General features: G+C 45.7%; 1 protein-coding gene across 4 annotated transcripts in view; it reads right to left on the reverse strand.

The window, feature by feature from the left end:
• The window catches only part of HYCC2 (hyccin PI4KA lipid kinase complex subunit 2), a 152,232-nt gene that overhangs the window by 32,459 nt on the left and 101,039 nt on the right, over positions 1 to 18,734 (reverse strand). For all 4 annotated transcript variants that reach the window (XM_073551471.1, XM_073551470.1, XM_073551473.1 and 1 more), the window contains 5 exons: positions 16,792 to 16,971; positions 7,291 to 7,371; positions 1,701 to 1,816; positions 1,520 to 1,615; positions 409 to 525 (listed from right to left, as the gene is read on the reverse strand). In XM_073551471.1, the coding sequence (XP_073407572.1) occupies positions 409 to 525; positions 1,520 to 1,615; positions 1,701 to 1,816; positions 7,291 to 7,371; positions 16,792 to 16,971 (590 nt within the window). The remainder of the gene's footprint in view (positions 1 to 408; positions 526 to 1,519; positions 1,616 to 1,700; positions 1,817 to 7,290; positions 7,372 to 16,791; positions 16,972 to 18,734) is intronic.

Genomic DNA, 18,734 nt, shown 5'->3' on the forward strand with positions numbered 1-18,734 from the left:
TGTTGTATTAAACAAGTGTACACACATTGTACGGCCAAATGCAGTATTCTAGCCATATGCCAGTAATGCATTACACAATACACGCTCATACATATGGAAAATGGAATAAGTATAAATGAGCATTTGCAAAGTTTACTTATCCAGCGGATGTCCCTAATAGTTTGAATTTTTTTTTATATACCGTAATCACTGAAGAATTATAAAGCTAGTCTAAAAAGTATAAGAAATTACACAAGACGCATCTAAACTTACAAAATGAATAAGATTATATTTCTCATGTAAGGGACATCAATAAAAGGTTCTATATAACAAGAATTTTAGATCCATAATTTGTGAAAATTACAAGTTTCCAACTTTATTGGTCCTTTTTAAAAACAGGATCTACTTTGGATATTAGAGAAGACTTACATGGCATGATAAACCCCAGTGAGCAGCTGGACCATGAAGGCAGGATCCAACACTACACGACCACACAGTTCCTTCCAACGTTTTTCATGCTGCCTTGGAAAGCCACTCACGCACAATCTGGAGGGAAGAAAAAAAAATTACTTCTTTCTCATTCAATTTTAATGAGATGTTCACATCAACTAAAAAGAATTTCATCCGGCATTGGGCGAGGCAACTGTAGACCTAGTGATCAAAATCAATACTCCAAAGAGACCTCTCCTTATGAAGACAAAGGCAAGTACTACTTTTATAATATACTGAAGCAAAGTGATTTGAGTTAGAGAATAATGTATTATTCATAGGTCTTAAATGAAGATCTCAGATATGTGATATCAAGTGTTATAAAGGGTTGTGTCTATTCAGTCAATGCTCAAAATTTTGAGACTGACAAATTTTGGTTTTCACAAAGTTTGCTGTTTTAGTTTTATAGGGCATTTGCACCAATTCTAGATTGTTATGAAGCTTGATCAGATGAATTGCCAAATACAAAAATTTAAAGGCTTGGGAGGGGTTAAAAAAAAAAAAGTTCCATCAAGGACAACATCTGCAAGGAGTTTGAATGTTCTTTCCGTGTTTGCATGCGTTTCCTCCTACACAATAAACAAATACCTATAAGGATTTTATATTGTGAGACCCAATGGGGACAGTGATAATGAGTGCTTTAAAAGGTACATAAGTTAAACGGATAAATTGCTGAGGGTCCTGACCACCAGAATTCCCAGCAATCCAAAGATTTGGATCTACAGCCCTATTCTGAATGGAGTGGAGGTGAGCATGCATCACCTCAATTCCATTCATTGTCCATGGAGCTGTCAGAAAAAGCGAAGCACTATACTTGGCTCTCCGTTAGACAATGAAAGGAGCAGAGGCTGAACATGCAAATGTCTGTTCCAAACAGACAATGCTGCAGAGCCCCAAACTCTGTACCACTGGAGGTCTTAGTGGTTGGACCACCCCAGCAAACAGCAAATTATCCCCCACTACGAAGATAGGGAATAACTTGAATGTTTGCCCCCTTTAAATATCAGTTTCATTAGACAGGAGTTTCTATCCATCCATTGGTCTTCCTTACCTGGAGCCCATCCTGCATAGCGACTGGTAGGAAGAAGGCGGCATATACACAATTGCAGAGTTGTAGCACAACATAAGAAAACTTAGAACTTCAAACCTGTAAAAGAGTGAAGTGTTGCAATGAACATCAACCACAAAAAACATTTAATATAAATCGAGTTCATTGACAAAATCTGACTTACCTGTTCTGCGCTGTAAAAGTTTCTCTCTGGGGGTGAAGATTGCTATAAACCACTCTGATGAGATCGTGCTGGCTCAAAGCTCCCTCCGTCAGAGCCATGGACCCCAAGGATGACGGCTAATGCCACAAACATGGAGAAAGAAATTACTAAATAAATCAGAGCTGTAACATTGTTTTTTGTTCATCTATGAAACATGGATTTTTGTGATAAACTCACAGTAAAATCCTTTTCTCCGAAACGCTCATTGGGGGGCACAGATACTGTGGGTGTATGCTTCAGCCGCTAGGAGGCTGACACTAAGTGAAAAAAAGAGGTTAGCTCCTCCTCCGCCGTATACACCCTCGCCCCCATTGCGGGCGGAACTCAGTTTATTGCCAAAGCAATAGGAGGACAACAAAATCAGCCTTAATACAGGAACATGTCCAAAAAAAAAAAAACACCACTCTTATATCAAATAAGTAAATGCATATTAATTAAATAAAACAAGAGCCAACTGGCTAATAGGGTGGGTGCTGTGTCCCCCAATGAGCGTCACGGTGAAAAGGATTTTATGGTGAGTTTATCACAAAAATCCATGTTTCTCCTTCACCTCATTGGGGGACACAGATACTGCGGGACGTCCTAAAGCAGTCCCTGGGTGGGAGATTGACTCACCAATCCAAGCTACATGCACCTCTTGTTTAAAGGTGCGCCACCTCTGCTTGGAGAATCCTTCTACCCAGGCTCGCATCCACCGAGGCCTGAGTGTGGATATTATAATGTTTGGTAAATTTGTGCAGGCTGGACCAGGTTGCTGCCTGGCAAACCTGTCCCGTCGAAGCCTGGTGCCGAAGCGCCCACGAGGCACCCACTGCCCGAGTAGAGTGCGCTCTGATCCCTGCTGGAATCGGCGTGCCTCTAATGTGGTAGAACTCCTGAATAGTCAAACGAATCCATCTGGCTATGGTCGATTTTAAGGCAGTGAGTCCCTTCCTGCACCCTTCGGGGAGCACGAACAGCGTTTCCGTCTGACGAAAGGGCGCCGTCCTCGACACATACCTCCGGAGGGCTCTTACCAGGTTTAACGTGTGAAGAGCCTTTTCCACACGTTGCACCGGTGCTGGACATAAAGAAGGCAAAACAACATCTTCATTAATGTGAAAAGAGGACACGACCTTTGGCAGAAAAGAAGGGGCTGGTCTGAGCACCACCTTATCCCTATGGGAAGTGAGGAACAAAGCTCAGCAGGATAGGGCCGCCAGCTCTGAAACCGCCTGATAGAAGTGATGGCCACTAGGAACACCACTTTCCAGGAAAGGTACTTCAAAGAGACATCCTGAAGTGGTTCAAATGGAGCTTCCTGCAGAACACTTAGGACCAGGTTAAGGTCCCAGGCGTCCATAGGCGCCTTATAGGGAGGTACCAAATGGGAGACTCCCTGGATGAAAGTCTTCACCTGCAAATTGGTAGCAATTCGCTGGAACAGCACGGATAAGGCCGATATTTGTTTCCTAAGGGTACTTGGGGCCAAGCCCGAGTCTAGGCTCGAGTCTAGGCCCGACTGAAGAAAGGCCAAGATGTTAGGAATCGAGAATCTTAGCGGAGAAACACTCCGGCCTCGGCACCAAGCAAAGAACACCTTTCCAGGTGTGGTGGTAAATTCGTGCTGAAGCAGGCGTCCGGGCGCTAACCATTGTAGCGACCACCTTGCTCCCAAACCCTGCCTGGGTTAGAATCCAAGATTTAACGGCCATGCCATCAAACACAGAGCCCCTGAGTTCGGGTGGCAAATCGGCCCTTGAGAAAGCAGATCTGGGCGCTCTGGCAGCCGGCAAGGAACGTCGGCGAGTAGCTGCATTAGATCTGCGCACCACGCTCGACGGGGCCAGTCCGGGGCCAGCAGAATCGCCCCTTCCGTCTTGATCCTCTTTATGACTCTCGGGAGTAGTGGCAGCGGGGGAAATAGATATGGGAGGCGGAACTGGTTCCATGGCAGAACCAACGCATCCACAGCAATTGTTTTCGGGTCCCTGGCCCGAGCGACATATGTGGGCACCTTGGCGTTCACTCTGGACGCCATCAGGTCCACATCTGGAGTTCCCCACAGCTGACAAATCTGCTGGAAGACCTCGGGATGCAGTGACCACTCTCTGGACGCAAGACCCTGCCGGCTGAGAAAGTCTGCAGCCCAGTTTTCCACGCCCGGGATGTGGACTGCCGAAATCACAAAGTGGTTTGCCTCGGCCCACTGAAGAACATGCCCCACCTCGCACATAGTTGGTCTGCTGCGGGTGCCCCCTTGGTGATTTATGTAAGCCACCGCCGTGGCATTGTCGGATTGGCCTGCTAAGAAGTGATGAAACTGCTGCAGAGCCAGCCGAATTGCTCGTATCTCCAATAAGTTGCTCGGGAGGCGTGCCTCCTGTGGCGACCACCATCCCTGGGTCGTGTGGTGGCGAAACACCGCTCCCCAGCCGAAGAGACTGGCGTCGGTTGTTATCACCAACCAATGGTCTGGGGGGGGAAGGGTTTCCCCTGGGTCAGAGAGGAACTGGTTATCCACCAACCGAGTGACTGCCTGACTTGAGAGGACAGTCGGCACCGCCGATCGAGCGTGAAAGGATTCTTGTCCCAGGCTGACGAGAGCATGCTGCAGGGGGTGAAAATGGAACTGAGCGAACGGTATTCATTCCATCGCTGACACCATTCTTCCTAGAATCCTCATCCCGAAACGAATGGTATGAGGGACTGGTTGGCGAAGAGTCCGAACTCCCGCCGGAGCGCTAGGGCTTTTTCCTGAGGGAGAATTACCAACCCTCGGCAAGTGTCGAAGATCATTCCTAAGAAGGAATTCCTCTGAGCTGGCACAAGGGATGACTTCTTTGCATTGACCAACCACCCTAAGCAGACAAGAGTATCTAGCGTGATGTTGACATTTTCCTCGCATGCCCGTATTGAAGGGCCCTTGACCAATAGGTCGTCCAAGTAAGACAAGAAGACTATGCCTCGAGAATGCAGTATGGCCATGACAACTGCCATAACCTTTGTGAACACTCTGGGAGCCATGGCTAGCCCGAAGGGTAGCGCTACGAACTGAAAATGTCGACTGTTGATGGCGAAGCGTAGGAACCTCTGATGAACAGAAAAATGGGAATATGCGGATATGCGTCCTGGACGTCGATTGAGGCCAAGTATTCTCCCTGCTCCATATGACTGAACGAAGGGACTCCATCCGGAAATGCCTTATCCTGATGAATTTGTTCAGAAGCTTCAAATCCAAAACAGGTCTGACAGACCCATCCTTTTTAGGAACTGCAAACAGGTTGGAATAGAAGCCCTGAGCTCTTTCGTGTTCTGGTACAGGAACAATGACCCTGTTGTGCTGGAGCGATTCCATGGCTCCTAATAGAGCCCTTGCCTGGGCATCCATCCTGGGAAGACGAAAACGAAAAAACCGTCTTGGAGGGTACCTGACAAATTCTATTTTGTAACCTGAGGTAACCAACTCCTTTACCCATGCGTCGCGTGCGACACTGAACCAGACGTGGTGAAACCAGAGTAGGCGGCCGCCCACCCTGCTGGTGTCGTCTGGAAAATGCCTCGAGTCATTTGGCTGACGGTCTCTGGGATCTCTCGATCTGGGCTGTTGAGCACGCATTCTCCCCAATAGGTTGGCTCTATATGAGACCTGCCGCTCCCTATCCTGGTTGGGGCGGCCTGAAGCGGCGGAGTTGGCTGCTGTGGTCCACCCGGGGTTGCGAAAGGCCCGAAAACGTGCCTGAAACAGGTGACGAAAAAACGGCTTGAAACCCGCTCTTTCCTCCTGTAGAGTCGGAGATGAGCTGATCCAACTTCTCTCCTAAAAGAAGGCCGCACTGATAAGGCAGAGAAGTCAAGGACTTCTTGAAAGTAGAATCGGCCCGCCATGTCCTTAACCATCGAGCTCTTCTGATAGAAATTGGACTCGCAGGCTTTGCATAATCGCTTTCTCTGCGCCCGCAGAAACGCAGCCTGACAAGAGATAAATGCAGCGTAAAAAAAGTGTGCGTCCTTGTTTTTTCGGACTTGCTGTATCTGTCTGCTGCTGGGGAGGGGGGGGGGAGGAGGTAGCACCTCGTTTTTCCTGTAGCGTGGCCTCTCGGGCAGCACTTACCCCAGTCCTGCGCCCCCACTCCTGGACGCCTCAACATCCAAAATCGCGCGCCACCAGCTGTGGGGCGGGCTGCCAGCATATGAACCGCTCCAGGGGCGGTACTTCTGGCTCTGCGGCCTAGCCGCGCTCCGAAGCCGGGGACTAGATTTATTCGCCGCCGCCCAGTGCGGGGCGGGCCGCCGGAAGTGACGCGCGGCCCGGAGGCGGAACTTCCGGGCCACGGCCAAGCTCCGGCCTCAATTTTATCCCCTGCCGGACGGGGGGCGCGGACTTCCATGACGCCAAAAAATGGCGCTGTTTACTGGCGCGGGCTGCTGCCACGCCGCCTGACGATGGCCGGTGGCCTCCCAGCTAAGGGCTCCAGCCCCGATCTTCGCAGGAGCCCTCCCAGGCCCTCTCCTCACCGACGATCCTCTTCAGCTTCCTAAGCTCAGGTATGTGAGGGGACCTCGAAAAAATAGGACGGTGCAGGCACCCTAGCTCCGTCTAACCCCTTCAGGGGGTGAAGAGAGGGACCGTCCGCCACCTTGCAGCACCGCAGTCTCAGCATTGGTGGGGCAGTGGGGGCTGCACGGACTAGTCCTGTGCCTCTGTACAGCCCATGGTTTCAATACCTAGGGGTGGTCAGGGCTAAGTCCGGCATTGTGCCCCACGACGCGGGAGAGGATACGTGGTGGCGACACTCGCACGTGCTCGCCCATTGTTGGTTTGGGGAAATCGGACCCTTTCAATAGGATCCGTTGCCCTTGTCTAATCTTCATGGGAAAAAGAAAAAAGTCTGGAGAAAAAAAAACAGACGTGTGCCTCCATGGACACTAAGCAAAAAACGGAGATCCGCCCGCAATGGGGGCAAGGGTGTATACGGCGGAGGAGGAGCTAACCTCTTTTTTTCCCACTTAGTGTCAGCCTCCTAGTGGCAGAAGCATACACCCACAGTATCTGTGTCCCCCAATGAGGCGAAGGAGAAACTATTATTAGTGAAGCACAATACAATGACGGGTCACGGGTATTTTGCAGCACTCAGTTTCCGCGGTCTTGTATTCATCTGAAGCAAACAAATTGCTTCAAGTAAAATTGTGACCGACCCATTTATGTGAATTTTGATTACAGAAATACAGTATATACTGCAGAAAAAACTCAGATGTATGGGACTCATTTTAAGTTGCAGAATCAAATCTGCCACATATAGATATACAACAAATGCCATGTTAAATTAAAGTTTTTCCAGATCAGTGCAAATTATACACTGAGAATCTATGAAGGGTGCATGGGAGCAACTCAGGAGTAAGACATATCAAACAGAGACAAGGGGATGGGTATGACGCATGATTAAAAGCTACTCTGGCCAGCCACCATAGCTATGGAGCGAGGTGCCAAGTCAGGTCCGATCAGGCAAAGGGGCACTGCCCTATGGTAAAAATGCGGCCAATGTTTAAGGTTTCCGTTCCCTTCTCTTACCTCGTGATATATTGAAGGCTTGGATAATGACGGAATAGTGAAAGACAACACCTTGTTGTTTCCATCTTTATCAGCAATTTCCTGAAAATAAGAGAAGATATTGTCTAAAGGTGGTTTTATTTATAGCTATACTAATAGAGCACATGTAGTCTGGTTTACATATTCTTTGTCACAGTACAAGACTTGCCAACCCCATCAAGTGATGCAATCGGGGGCATCTGTTGTAGGCCCCCCCCCATCTCTGCCATGTGGCTGCTCCTGGGATTTTAGCTATATACAGCAATACTGTAGTATCGCAGTATATAGAACAAGAAATCAGGTTGAAATCTCCTAAAAATGCTAAAATATTGGATGCTGCCAGGGTATTTGACAGTGTGGAGTGGGAATTCCTCTAGGGGTAATGCACAGAATGGGAACTGGACCATGATTTCTACCATAAGTGAAAAGGAGTATGATCCAGTACAAATAGGTAAATCCAGAATCTTATTCCCAGCCAGAAAACATACGACTTCTAGATGGATTTAAACGTCGCATTATTCAACAATTGAATTTCAAAATAACATGAATTCAATAATCAGATTGGAGAAAGGAATATATTCAAAAAGAAAAGCTATGCGTAAATATGAAAAAGTATGGGGTCCATGGCTTTAGTACCATAACTATATTTATATACGTAGAATCCGGTGCCTTGTATTATAAATGTAATATAATGGTTCGGAATCTAGGATAGGAGTCATAGAACACTGAAAATGTAGTATATAATGCAATCCATTATGTAATAGATGGAGGGAGAAGCTTGGGGTGAATAACAGAATAACTTTCTCTCTGTAAATCCATATACTAACTGTTTCAATGTTCTTTCCATGTCTATGAAAAACTGGAAAACGTTTTTTTCGTGGTTCGTAAAAAAATATTTATTATGCTTTGCTTATATAGTGCCATCTTATTCTGCAGTGCTTTACAGACATTATCAGCACTGTCCCCGATGGAGCTCACAATCTAAATTCCCTATCAGTATGTCTTTGGAATGTGAGTGGAAACCAGAGGAAACCCATGCAAACACGGGGAGAACATACAAACTCTTTGCAGATGCTGTCCTTGGTGGGATTTGAACTCAGGACCCCAGCGCTGTAAGGCTGCAGTGCTAACCACTGAGCCACCGTGCTGCCCCTCTTTAAAAAAAAAAAAAGCAGCTTAAGGCTATGTGCCCACTCTAGCGTTTTTTTTTTGAATCAGATCTTTTTTATTAAACATTCAGGAATCAATACAGAAAGAATATGACATCTTATATAGCTAGTAAAAATTACATTGAGAGCAGATATTATTTAAAGGGTAAAACTCTTCCTGTGTAAGAATAAATAAAAAGAAGAAATCTCAAAACACAGATATTTGCATAAAATTGAGCCTATAAACAACATGGCTCCACAAATAAACAAAAATCAAAATTATACATCAGTGCCTCATTTCAGCGGGAAAACCATCCCCGCCAGCCGCGCCACTCCGCATCATATTTCGCCCCCCCCCCGCATATCAGGTCCAAACCACCCCAGCCCCCTCCCACCGCGCCACTCAAAATCTACTTCGCCACAAAGGGCACTAGACTTTATTTTCACCCCCCAAGCATCCCCTCATCGCAAGCACAACAGCAACTGGTCCAACATCGCATCCCGTACCAGTGCGCCCGAGGGGAGACCCGGTGACTCCATCCATGGCTGCCAAATTTTGTAAAACTTTCTTAATGCATTTCTTTTTAAATAAGCCCCCCTTTCCAATCTGATGACATTATTTAGTTTATTTTTAAGCTCTGACAATGTTGGTGGCATAGGATCCAACCAATGATATGCAAGTATCTTTCTTGCCTGATACAGGATGCGTGCTATTCCCAGGGCCACTGCAGAGTCCGGGTCAACCCCCTCCTCCCACAAATTCAACAAACATAGACGAGGTGACGGTCGTATTGTAATATGGTATACCTGGGCTATGAGTCCCAGGGTCTGCCTTCAGAAATCCCCAATGTGCCCGCACTCCCACATAACATGCATCAAGTGGGCATCATCCTGCCAACACCTAACACATTGTGTATTGGGCCTAAGTCCCATTTTAAATAATAAGCTGGGTGTTTTATATACCCTGTGAATGAGATATATTTGCGAAAGCCGCTGGCACTCAGAAACCGCCATTTTAGGGACCTGTTCTAGAATATAGGACCACTGGTCCTCCGTCAGGGGGCCAACGTCCCGTTCCCACTTATTCTTAGCAGCAGTCAGTGGATATGTCTCCAGATGGGCAGGCAATAATCTTTTATATAATTCAGAGATAAGTCCCCTAGAAGACTCAGATGTAAGCAGCATATGTAGTGTTTGATTATGTGTCACTATCACCGGATTTGTCCTCTGTTTTTCCAATGCATGTCTTAGCTGTAAGTACTGATAAAAGAAGACGTGCGGGAGGTGAAATTCTGTTCTCAATTGTTCAAAACTCTTAAGAGTATTATTTTGCAAAATTTGTGACACCAGATAAATCCCTTTATCTTCCCATCTTCCGAACCCCACCAGCTTTTTGATCTCTTGCAAATCCGGATTTCGCCACAATGGCCACAATTCCGTAGGCCCATTTATCTTCAAAAGAGACTTACCCCTATCCCACACCCTGAAAATCATAGCCAACGTGGGGTATCGTGCCCCATTTATCTGCCGTCTTCCCACCTCCAACCGGCACCCTGGATATTTCCATACCGATCCTTCCCTCACAATATCACCACCATTGTCACACGCCCCGTCTCTACCCCAACCCTTAAGATGTTGCATCTGGGAGGCCATAAAGTATATGAATGGGTTTGGCACCGCCAATCCTCCCTCCTCCTTCCCTCGCTGCAGTATCTCCAAGCGAATCCTAGCCTGTTTTTTCTTCCAAATTAATTCCCGGAATAATGTATTTATTTTTGCAAAAAAGTCCCTACAGATCCACACCGGAGAATTATGTATCAAATATAATAATTGTGGCATCATTACCATTTTGATTAAGTTAGATCTACCAATATTCGACAACGGCAGGCGACACCAAGTATGTACTTTTGCTCTAAATCGCTGAAACAGGGGCTCCAGATTCAGAGCCCGAAAATCCTTGGGGCAGGACTAACAATTATACCCAGATACTTAAACCTCCGAACTACAGGGACCGGTATCTGCAAATCTGAGAAATCCGCCGGGAGAGGGTCTATCGGCATTAAAGCTGATTTGGACCAATTAATCCGAAGACCAGACCTCAGCCCAAATTCTCGAATGACCTCCATTGCCGGCAAAATCGAGGAATGTACCTTATCTAAATATAGAAGTAAATCATCCGCGTACAATGATATCCTCAACTCCACAGTTCCACATCTGAATCCCATTATTTCTCTGGACTTCCGAATTGCAACTGCCAATGGCTCCACCGCAGTAGCAAATAGCAAGGGCGAGAGCGGGCACCCCTGTCTAGTACCTCTCCCAAGAGGAAAAGACTCAGAGACCCTGCCATTAGCCCCAACCTTCGCCACCGGCGAGCCATATAACAGCCTCACCCAATTTATAAATCTGTGTCCAAAGCCCATTTTCCGAAGTACCGCCCACAAAAAACCCCACTCCAGACTATCGAACGCCTTAGTGGCGTCTAAGGACAAAATTGCTCTTCCCCCCAACTCCCCAGAACTATGTTGAATCCTCAAGTATAGTTTCCTAAGGTTCATAGATGTGGCTCTGCCTGGGATAAATCCCGTCTGATCCTTCTGTATAACAGATGAGATAACTCGGGACATCCTATTGGCGAGTACCTTGGCCAATAATTTAACATCTGTTGATAATAGGGAAATCGGTTGATATGAATCCGGAACCTCTGGATCCTTTCCGGGCTTTAATATTAAAACTATCAAAGCTTCCCTCATAGATGGCAGGAGGACCCTCTGCCTTTCAGCCTCTTCAAATACCTTAAGTAGCTTAGGTAGCAGTAAGGGTGCATAGGTTTTGTAAAACTCGCCAGGCAGGCCGTCCGTTCCCGGAGCCTTTTCATTTTGCATCTGACCAAGCGCCTCCTCCAACTCCTCCAACAGGATGTCCTGATCCAATGAATCCCTATCGCTATCAGCCAATGCAGGGAGAGAGAGAGCATCCAGGTACTGCTCAATCTCAGTCTCCGTGAGAATGCAATCTGATGTGTATAGTCGCATATAATACCTCCTTATCTCACTCACTATGTCCGCACTGTCTGTCACAAGACCACCCGAGTCCGTTTTTAGCCTATTGATATATGAAGATCCGTCCTGTGCTCTAATGACCGTGGCCAATAAATGTCCTACTCAATCCCACTCTATAAAATATTTTTGTTTGAGGAAATAACGTTTATTTGCTGCCGCCGACATGAGGCTTTCCCTGAGCGATCCCTGTGCCTTCTCCAAAGCTTTTTTAGTTTCCTCTGTCGGGTTGAGTATCACCGCAGCCTCCGCAACAGACACCTCCTGGATCAGACTCTGGGTGTAGGGTCTATTTTGGCTTTTCCGTGTGCATATTTCTCTAATATATAAGCCCCTGACATAGGCTTTCATGGAATCCCAGACTATGTGTGATGATGCAGAGTACTCATTAAGTTGAAAATATTCTAGAATGGCATCATGCAAAGATCCCCCTATAAGCTGGATCCAGAAGGGATTAAGCTTCCAGATAGGTCTAGATAGGGTGAGGGGGTGTCCCCATGAAAGTGTGACATGTAGCGGCGAGTGATCAGATACACTTCTAGGCAGGTAGGCCACCCCTCGTACATATGGGGTCATAAGTGTATTCCCAATGGCCAGGTCTATCCGTGACATAGCGTGGTGGGAGCTAGAGTAGCAGGAAAACTGTCTGGCTGTGGGGTTTCGGACACGCCAAAGATCTACCATACCCAGCTCCACTAACGTTCTAGCAAATGAGGTTGAGGCTGCATCTTCTGATATGTTTCCCGAATGCAACTTATCCAAATAGGGATGCAAATATGTATTAAAATCTCCTATTAGAAGAGTCGGCGCAGGGGGAAAGGAACCCAAAATAGACAAGATTCTTTTTACTGGTTCGACTGAATAGGGCGGGGGGATGTACATGGCAACCAAAATAAATTGTATACCGTATAACGTGCAAAGCAAACATACAAATCTGCCCCCAGGGTCAACCACTGATTTAGTACATGAGAAGGGGATGGACCTGTGCACCAGCACACTGACACCCCGCGCATGGGTCGAGTACGTGGAATGATATTCATGTGAAACCCATCCCATTCTTATCCAATGAATATTATCTTTCACCATGTGGGTCTCAGACATACACAGGATAGCCGGGAGAAATTTCTGCATATTAGTAAATATAGCACATCTCTTATTTGCATCCCCGAGCCCCCTAACATTCCACGCTACAATATTAAGTGATATCGCCATAAGAGCAGACTAAAAAATGAGAAATCGGAGCATACTCCACTCCCGAGGGAGAGAGGCAATCTCCACCATCCCTCAGTACAATGAATTGGGTGACACGGCTGACGCACATCACATCCCACAGAACAATTAGGGAATACAACAACAAACGAAAAAAACAAAGGAGGGAGAGGGAGCACTGCACACCAGTGCACAGCGCCCCTACCCCCAAACACAAGTGTAACTTGCACATTTCTCTCAAATAGAGAGAATCAGGGCTAGAAAACTCGCCCAGAGTCCATGCAGGGAGAAGGGTCCACAGCTTGTCACTGTAACGAGTGTCCACAGCAATCCGGTCAGCTCCCGCCCTGAATCCGAAATGGAATGAACAGTAGTAATTATACCAGCATAGCGTCCTAGACAAAAAGGAGTAACAACACCTGGTGGCGAAAAAAGGGAGAACTTCAAGTATTCTTCCTCCTCATGGACCTCTCATTAATATCCAGCCAGGACAGCGCCATTCCCGCCGTATCAAAAAAGTGCGTTTCTCCATTCACATCAATCCGCAGTCTAGCAGGGTACATCATGGAATATGTCACCTGTAAGTCACGTAGGCGTTTTTTAATCTCAATAAATTGCGCCCTTTTACGCTGCACCTCCAGGGAAAAATCAGGGAAAATGGAGACTTTCCTCCCATTAATAGCAAGTTCCTTAATGTCTCTGGATCTGCGCAGGATAGCATCTCTATCTTTAAAGTGTAGGAGCTTGAGCAAGATGGGACGCGGGGGTGCTCCAGGCGGGGGGGCACGCATAGGGACCTGTGTGCTCTCTCAATAGTAAAGAATGGGGACAAAACATCTTTACCAAAGGTGTCCATTAGCCATTTTTCAAAAAAGCCCAGTGAGTCAGTCCGCTCCGTCCTCTCCGGAACCCCCACCAGTCGCAGATTACTTCTACGGGAGCGGTTCTCTAAATCATCCACCTTGTTCAGCAGTATTGTAATATTTTGCGTGGCTTTTCCCAGCTCCCGTGTTATTGGTGGCAATTTATCCTCCGTCGCACCAACACGCTCCTCCAGTTCCCCCACCCTGGCAGTCACCCCCCGCAGCTCTTGTTTAATACAGGCCATGTCCTTGGTGACAATCTCCATTTGATTACTTAGAGTGGCCAGTGTGGTATTGCAGGAGTTAATTGCTGCGAGGATTTCTCCCAGCCACGCTAGCGTTTTTAAACGCTCAGGAAAAGGATCCCCTTTCCAGAAATCGCACGTCTTTTTCCGCGCGTTTTTTGCGCGATTTTTGACGCGTTTTTTGACACGCGATTTATGGGATCATTGGGGATGGCTAAAAACGCTCAGCAATGCGGAAATTAATGAGCATGCTGCGTTTTTAGCCGCTAAGCGATTCCTGAGCGGCTAAAAACGCATGCATTGGCACAGAAAGCCAAAAACGCATGCTAATTAATTTGATGCATCTTTTAAGCGTTTCTGCAGCGTCTGAGCCGGCTCAAACGCTGCGGAAACGCTTAAAAAAACGCATCGTGTGCACACAGCATAAAAGCAACAAACTTCTATCACTCTTCTTTTCCGCCATTAAAAATAGACCCAAAAAATAAACTTATTCAGTATCCACAAAAGCTCAGATTCATCACATAGGTGATTTAACCTGTATGGTAAATGTGGTAAAAGAAATTAAATAAAATGAAATAACAGAATTGCCATTTTACAGTCAGCACATGTCCACCAAAAGATACAATAAAAAGTGTACTCAAAGACGGCATCATTAAAAACATCAGATCGCCACACAAAACAAGCTCTCATACAGCTCCTGCTGACAGAAAAATAAAATATAAAGTTTGAGTCTCCAGAAATGGCAAACCTACTTTATTTTAAAAATGTATTTTATTATTTTAATAGTGAAAAAAACAAAACAGAAGAAAACAACCATATATTTAACATTGTTGTAATCATAACAACCTAAGGAATTACAAGTCATTTTTACTACACAATACACTGTGTTCCAAATTATGCAAAAAATATTTCCTCATTTTTTCTCTAAATTACCTATATGAATTGCAGTCATTGTTATTTTCCAGTCATCTAATATTCTAGTATAATTGCAATGTTTTTGAACAAACTGCCTATGAAAACAGTATATTTTTAAAATAAGAAACACTCAAAATGCATGTTCCAAATTATTATGCACAGCAGAGTTTTCAACCTTTTTATTTTTATTTTGAACAAAACAATGGTCAATTGTGAAATTATAAGCATTATCAGCTTATTACAAAATGAAATCAAACAGTTTTCAAGTCAAAACTTTATTCTAGGTGATGTTACATTTGCACATAGGACCCCTTGTTCGAAAGAAGCTTCTGAACTCTCTCGTCCATTGAATTTGTCAGTTTTTGGATGGTTTGTGCTTCAATTGTTTTGCATGTGGACAGAATACCCTCCCAGAGCTGTTGCTTAGATGTGAACTGCCTCCCGCCATCATAGACACTCCTTTTGATGATGCTCCAGAGGTTCTCAATGAGGTTGAGGTTAGGGGAAGATGGTGGCCACACCATAAGTTTGTCCTCTTTTATGCCCATAGCAGCCAGAGATGCAGATGTGTTATTTGCAGCACGAGACGGTGCATTATCATGCATGAAAATGATCTTGCTGCGGAAAGCACGGTTCTTCCTCTTGAACCATGGCAGGAAGTGCTGTTTTAGAAACTCCACATAGATTATGGAGTTCATCTTTACCCCTTCAGGGATCCTAAAGGGGCCGACAATCTCTCCCCCCATGATTCCAGCCCAAAACATTACTCCACCTCCTCCTTGTTGGCGCCTTAGCCGTGTTTTCATGGGGTGTCCATCAACCAGCCATCCTCCACTCCATCCATCTGGACCATCGAGCGTTGCACGGCACTCATCGGTGAACAAAACAGTTTGGAAGTCAGTCTTCATGTATCGTTTGACCCACTGGAGCCGTTTCTGCTTGTGTGCAGTGGATAGAGGTGGAAGACAGGATGGCTTACGCACAGCTGCAAACCTCTGAAGGGTGACCCTGCATCTTGTTGTTCGGGGGACGTTGGAGGCACCAGCAGCTTCAAAAACTTGTCTGCTGCTATGACAAGGCATTTTTGCAGCTGCTCTTTTAACCTGACGCAATAGCCTGTTGGAAACAGTCCTCAATTTTTCCTTATCAGCCCGCACACGTGTGTGCTGGGAATCAGCTACATACTTCTTGATTGTGCGATGATCACGATGAAGTGTCTTGGCAATGTTGATTATAGTCATACCTTGACCTAAATACTCCACAATTTGTTGCTTCTCAGCAGCCAACACATCCTTTTTCTTTCCCATTTTGGCAAAAAATATAGGCTGCTTAATAATGTGGAACAGCCTTCTTAAGTAGTCTTGCCTTTATTTGGACACACCTGCCAAATTAATTTGCACAGGTAAATGCAATTGCTTTCAGTGATATAAAGAGCCCTGACACACATCACCATCAATGAGTTTAAATGACAAACAAAAAAATTCTAACCTTATCACTCCTAAACTCTTTTTGCATAAAAATTTGGAACACAGTTTAGTTGTAAAAACACAACAAAAAAAACAAAAAGGAGGATTTGCATTTTTGTCATTTCACCACACTTTTTTTTTCCTCTGCTTTTCAGTACATAGTATGGTAAAATTAATGGGGTAATTCAAAACTACAACTTTTTATTTTTTTTGCAAAAAAAACCACAAGGCCTCATTCAACCATGTTAACAAAAAAACTATGCCTCTTGCAAAAAGTAGAAGAAAAATAAAGCGCAAAAATGAAAATTGTCTGCCGCAGGAGGGTTAATGGTCCAGACATTGGCGTATAGGTTAGCTATCTTCAGTAGGTAGCACACGAGTTAGTCCTCCTCCTAGTTTGCAGAACCTTTCCCGAGGTGCACGGCCTGACCAATAAGTCTCACAATACCAGCTGGAAGGTTCTCCAAGGAGAAACACAAACTCTTAAACGATGGTTGAAAAATAATATGCTACATCCATGGAAAAGTATCACTGTTCAAAGAGTAAAAACAGCTTATTCTCAAAATGTAAGGTCTTACCAGGTTGTAAATGCCCAGTAGGAGAGCTTCAATGCAGCCATTGCTTTGCCTATCTCGGCTAGCAGTTAGTCGGCAATAGATGGAAATCAGCTCTGGGAGGAATTGCATGGTGAACCTCTTTAGTCGAACTTCAGAACTGCGGTACAGCTCAAATAGCTGGTGACAGATCGGTTCCAGAAGCTGCAAAAACAAGACAATAGGAGAAAGGGACTACAAAACAAAGCAGTGAGAAGTGTCAATGAAATCAAGCCAAATCAATTCAATGTACCATCTTTAAGCCAAATGCTAATCCAGAAAAACAATCAATCATACATCACAGTTGATGGTCAACGGGCCACTGACTATAATGATGCAGATGGAGTCACAGTGTGCTCTCGCGAACAAAATTTTCCGTTCCATCCGCCTAGTTAAGACATAGTTGTCTACATCTTGCTGCCCGCCTTTAATAAGAATAGAGAGCTGAAAATGAGGTCAAAGAAAGCACACCACCTCCATCTGCATAATTATAGTCAATGACCCTATGAGCATATACATCCAAAGACCATTTTGGGGGCTTCGGATATAAGCCCTGACGGAACAACTGATGACATGCTAAAACGGTATGTGAACACAGTGTTGGTCTTAAAAAATAAAAAGTTGAAACAATTTCTTAAAAAAAATTTGAAGAAAAGTCCTGTTTAAGTTGAACTGGACAGATGATGCAACAGCGGCTGCAGAGAAGAAACACCAAGGTTACTTACCGGTAGCCGGTTTTTCCGGAGCCCATGACGGCACACATGAGAGAGGGGATCCGCCCAGCCAGGACAGGAACCCTACTGAAGATAAAAGGGGCGGTACCTCTCCCTCGCTTTAGTTGGTTTACAGAGCATGAGAGGCCCCCCGGGTTAGTACACATGGTAAAACTATCACCACATTATATCTTACTAAAAAAAGCACTCAAACTATAGTGCACACCAAAGGAGTGATAAGGGGGGGGATATACAGGTGCTGTCATGGGCTCCGGAAAAACCGGCTACCAGTAAGTAACCTTGGTGTTTTCCCGTCTCCCATGACGGCACACATGAGAGACTTTTGTAGAATAAGACACCCTAGGGAGGGACCAACGCTTGCAGCGCCCTTCTACCAAAGGTTAGGTCAGTAGAGGAAGATAGATCAAGTCAGTAGTGCTTAAGAAAAGGTCGAAGGTGAGGACCAAGTAGCGGCTTTACAAATCTGCTCATTCGATACCTCAGCCTTCTCTGCCCAGGAGGCAGCCACGGCTCTGGTGGAGCGAGCCTTGATGCCTTCTGGAACCGGAGCGCCACTTGCAGAGTAGGATAACATAATGGCCTCCCTGATCCATCTGGCAATGTTACTCTTAGCTATCCCGTACCCTTTTCTACTACCCAGAAAAGCTACAAACAGGGACTGATCTTTCCTTTACTGACTAGTTATTGACATTTATTGTAATATGGCTCTCTTTACGTCCAATGTATGGAACTTTTGCTCCCCAGGGTTTTTAGGATTATTACAGTAAAATGGCAAGGAGATCTCTTGAGTCCTATGAAAGTTTTGGACCACCTTGGGGAGATAGGCCAGGTCTGGTCTTAGAACCACTCTGTCATCCAAGATCTGCGTATATGGAGGGCATATAGATAGAGCTTGTAGGTCACTCACTCTACGGGCCAAAGTTAAGACTACCAATAATACAGTTTTAAATGTGAGTAGTTTTGGTGACAGTTCATGTAATGGTTCAAAAGGATCTTTGGCTAAAGCCTCTAAGACTAGATTCAGGTCCCAGGGAGTTATCTTTGGGATAATGACCGGCCTCGATCTGCCACAGGACTTTATAAACCGGGACACCCACCTATTGGCCGCTAGGCCGCAGCCATACAGGGCCCCCAGAGCTGAGACCTAGACCCTGAGGGTGCCAGTGGCCAACCCGAGTTGCAACCCCGACTGAA

Source organism: Dendrobates tinctorius, unplaced genomic scaffold (assembly GCF_039654945.1).
Source record: "Dendrobates tinctorius isolate UK_male_01 unplaced genomic scaffold, ASM3965494v1 ptg000177l, whole genome shotgun sequence".
NCBI classification, from domain to species: Eukaryota; Metazoa; Chordata; class Amphibia; order Anura; family Dendrobatidae; genus Dendrobates; species Dendrobates tinctorius.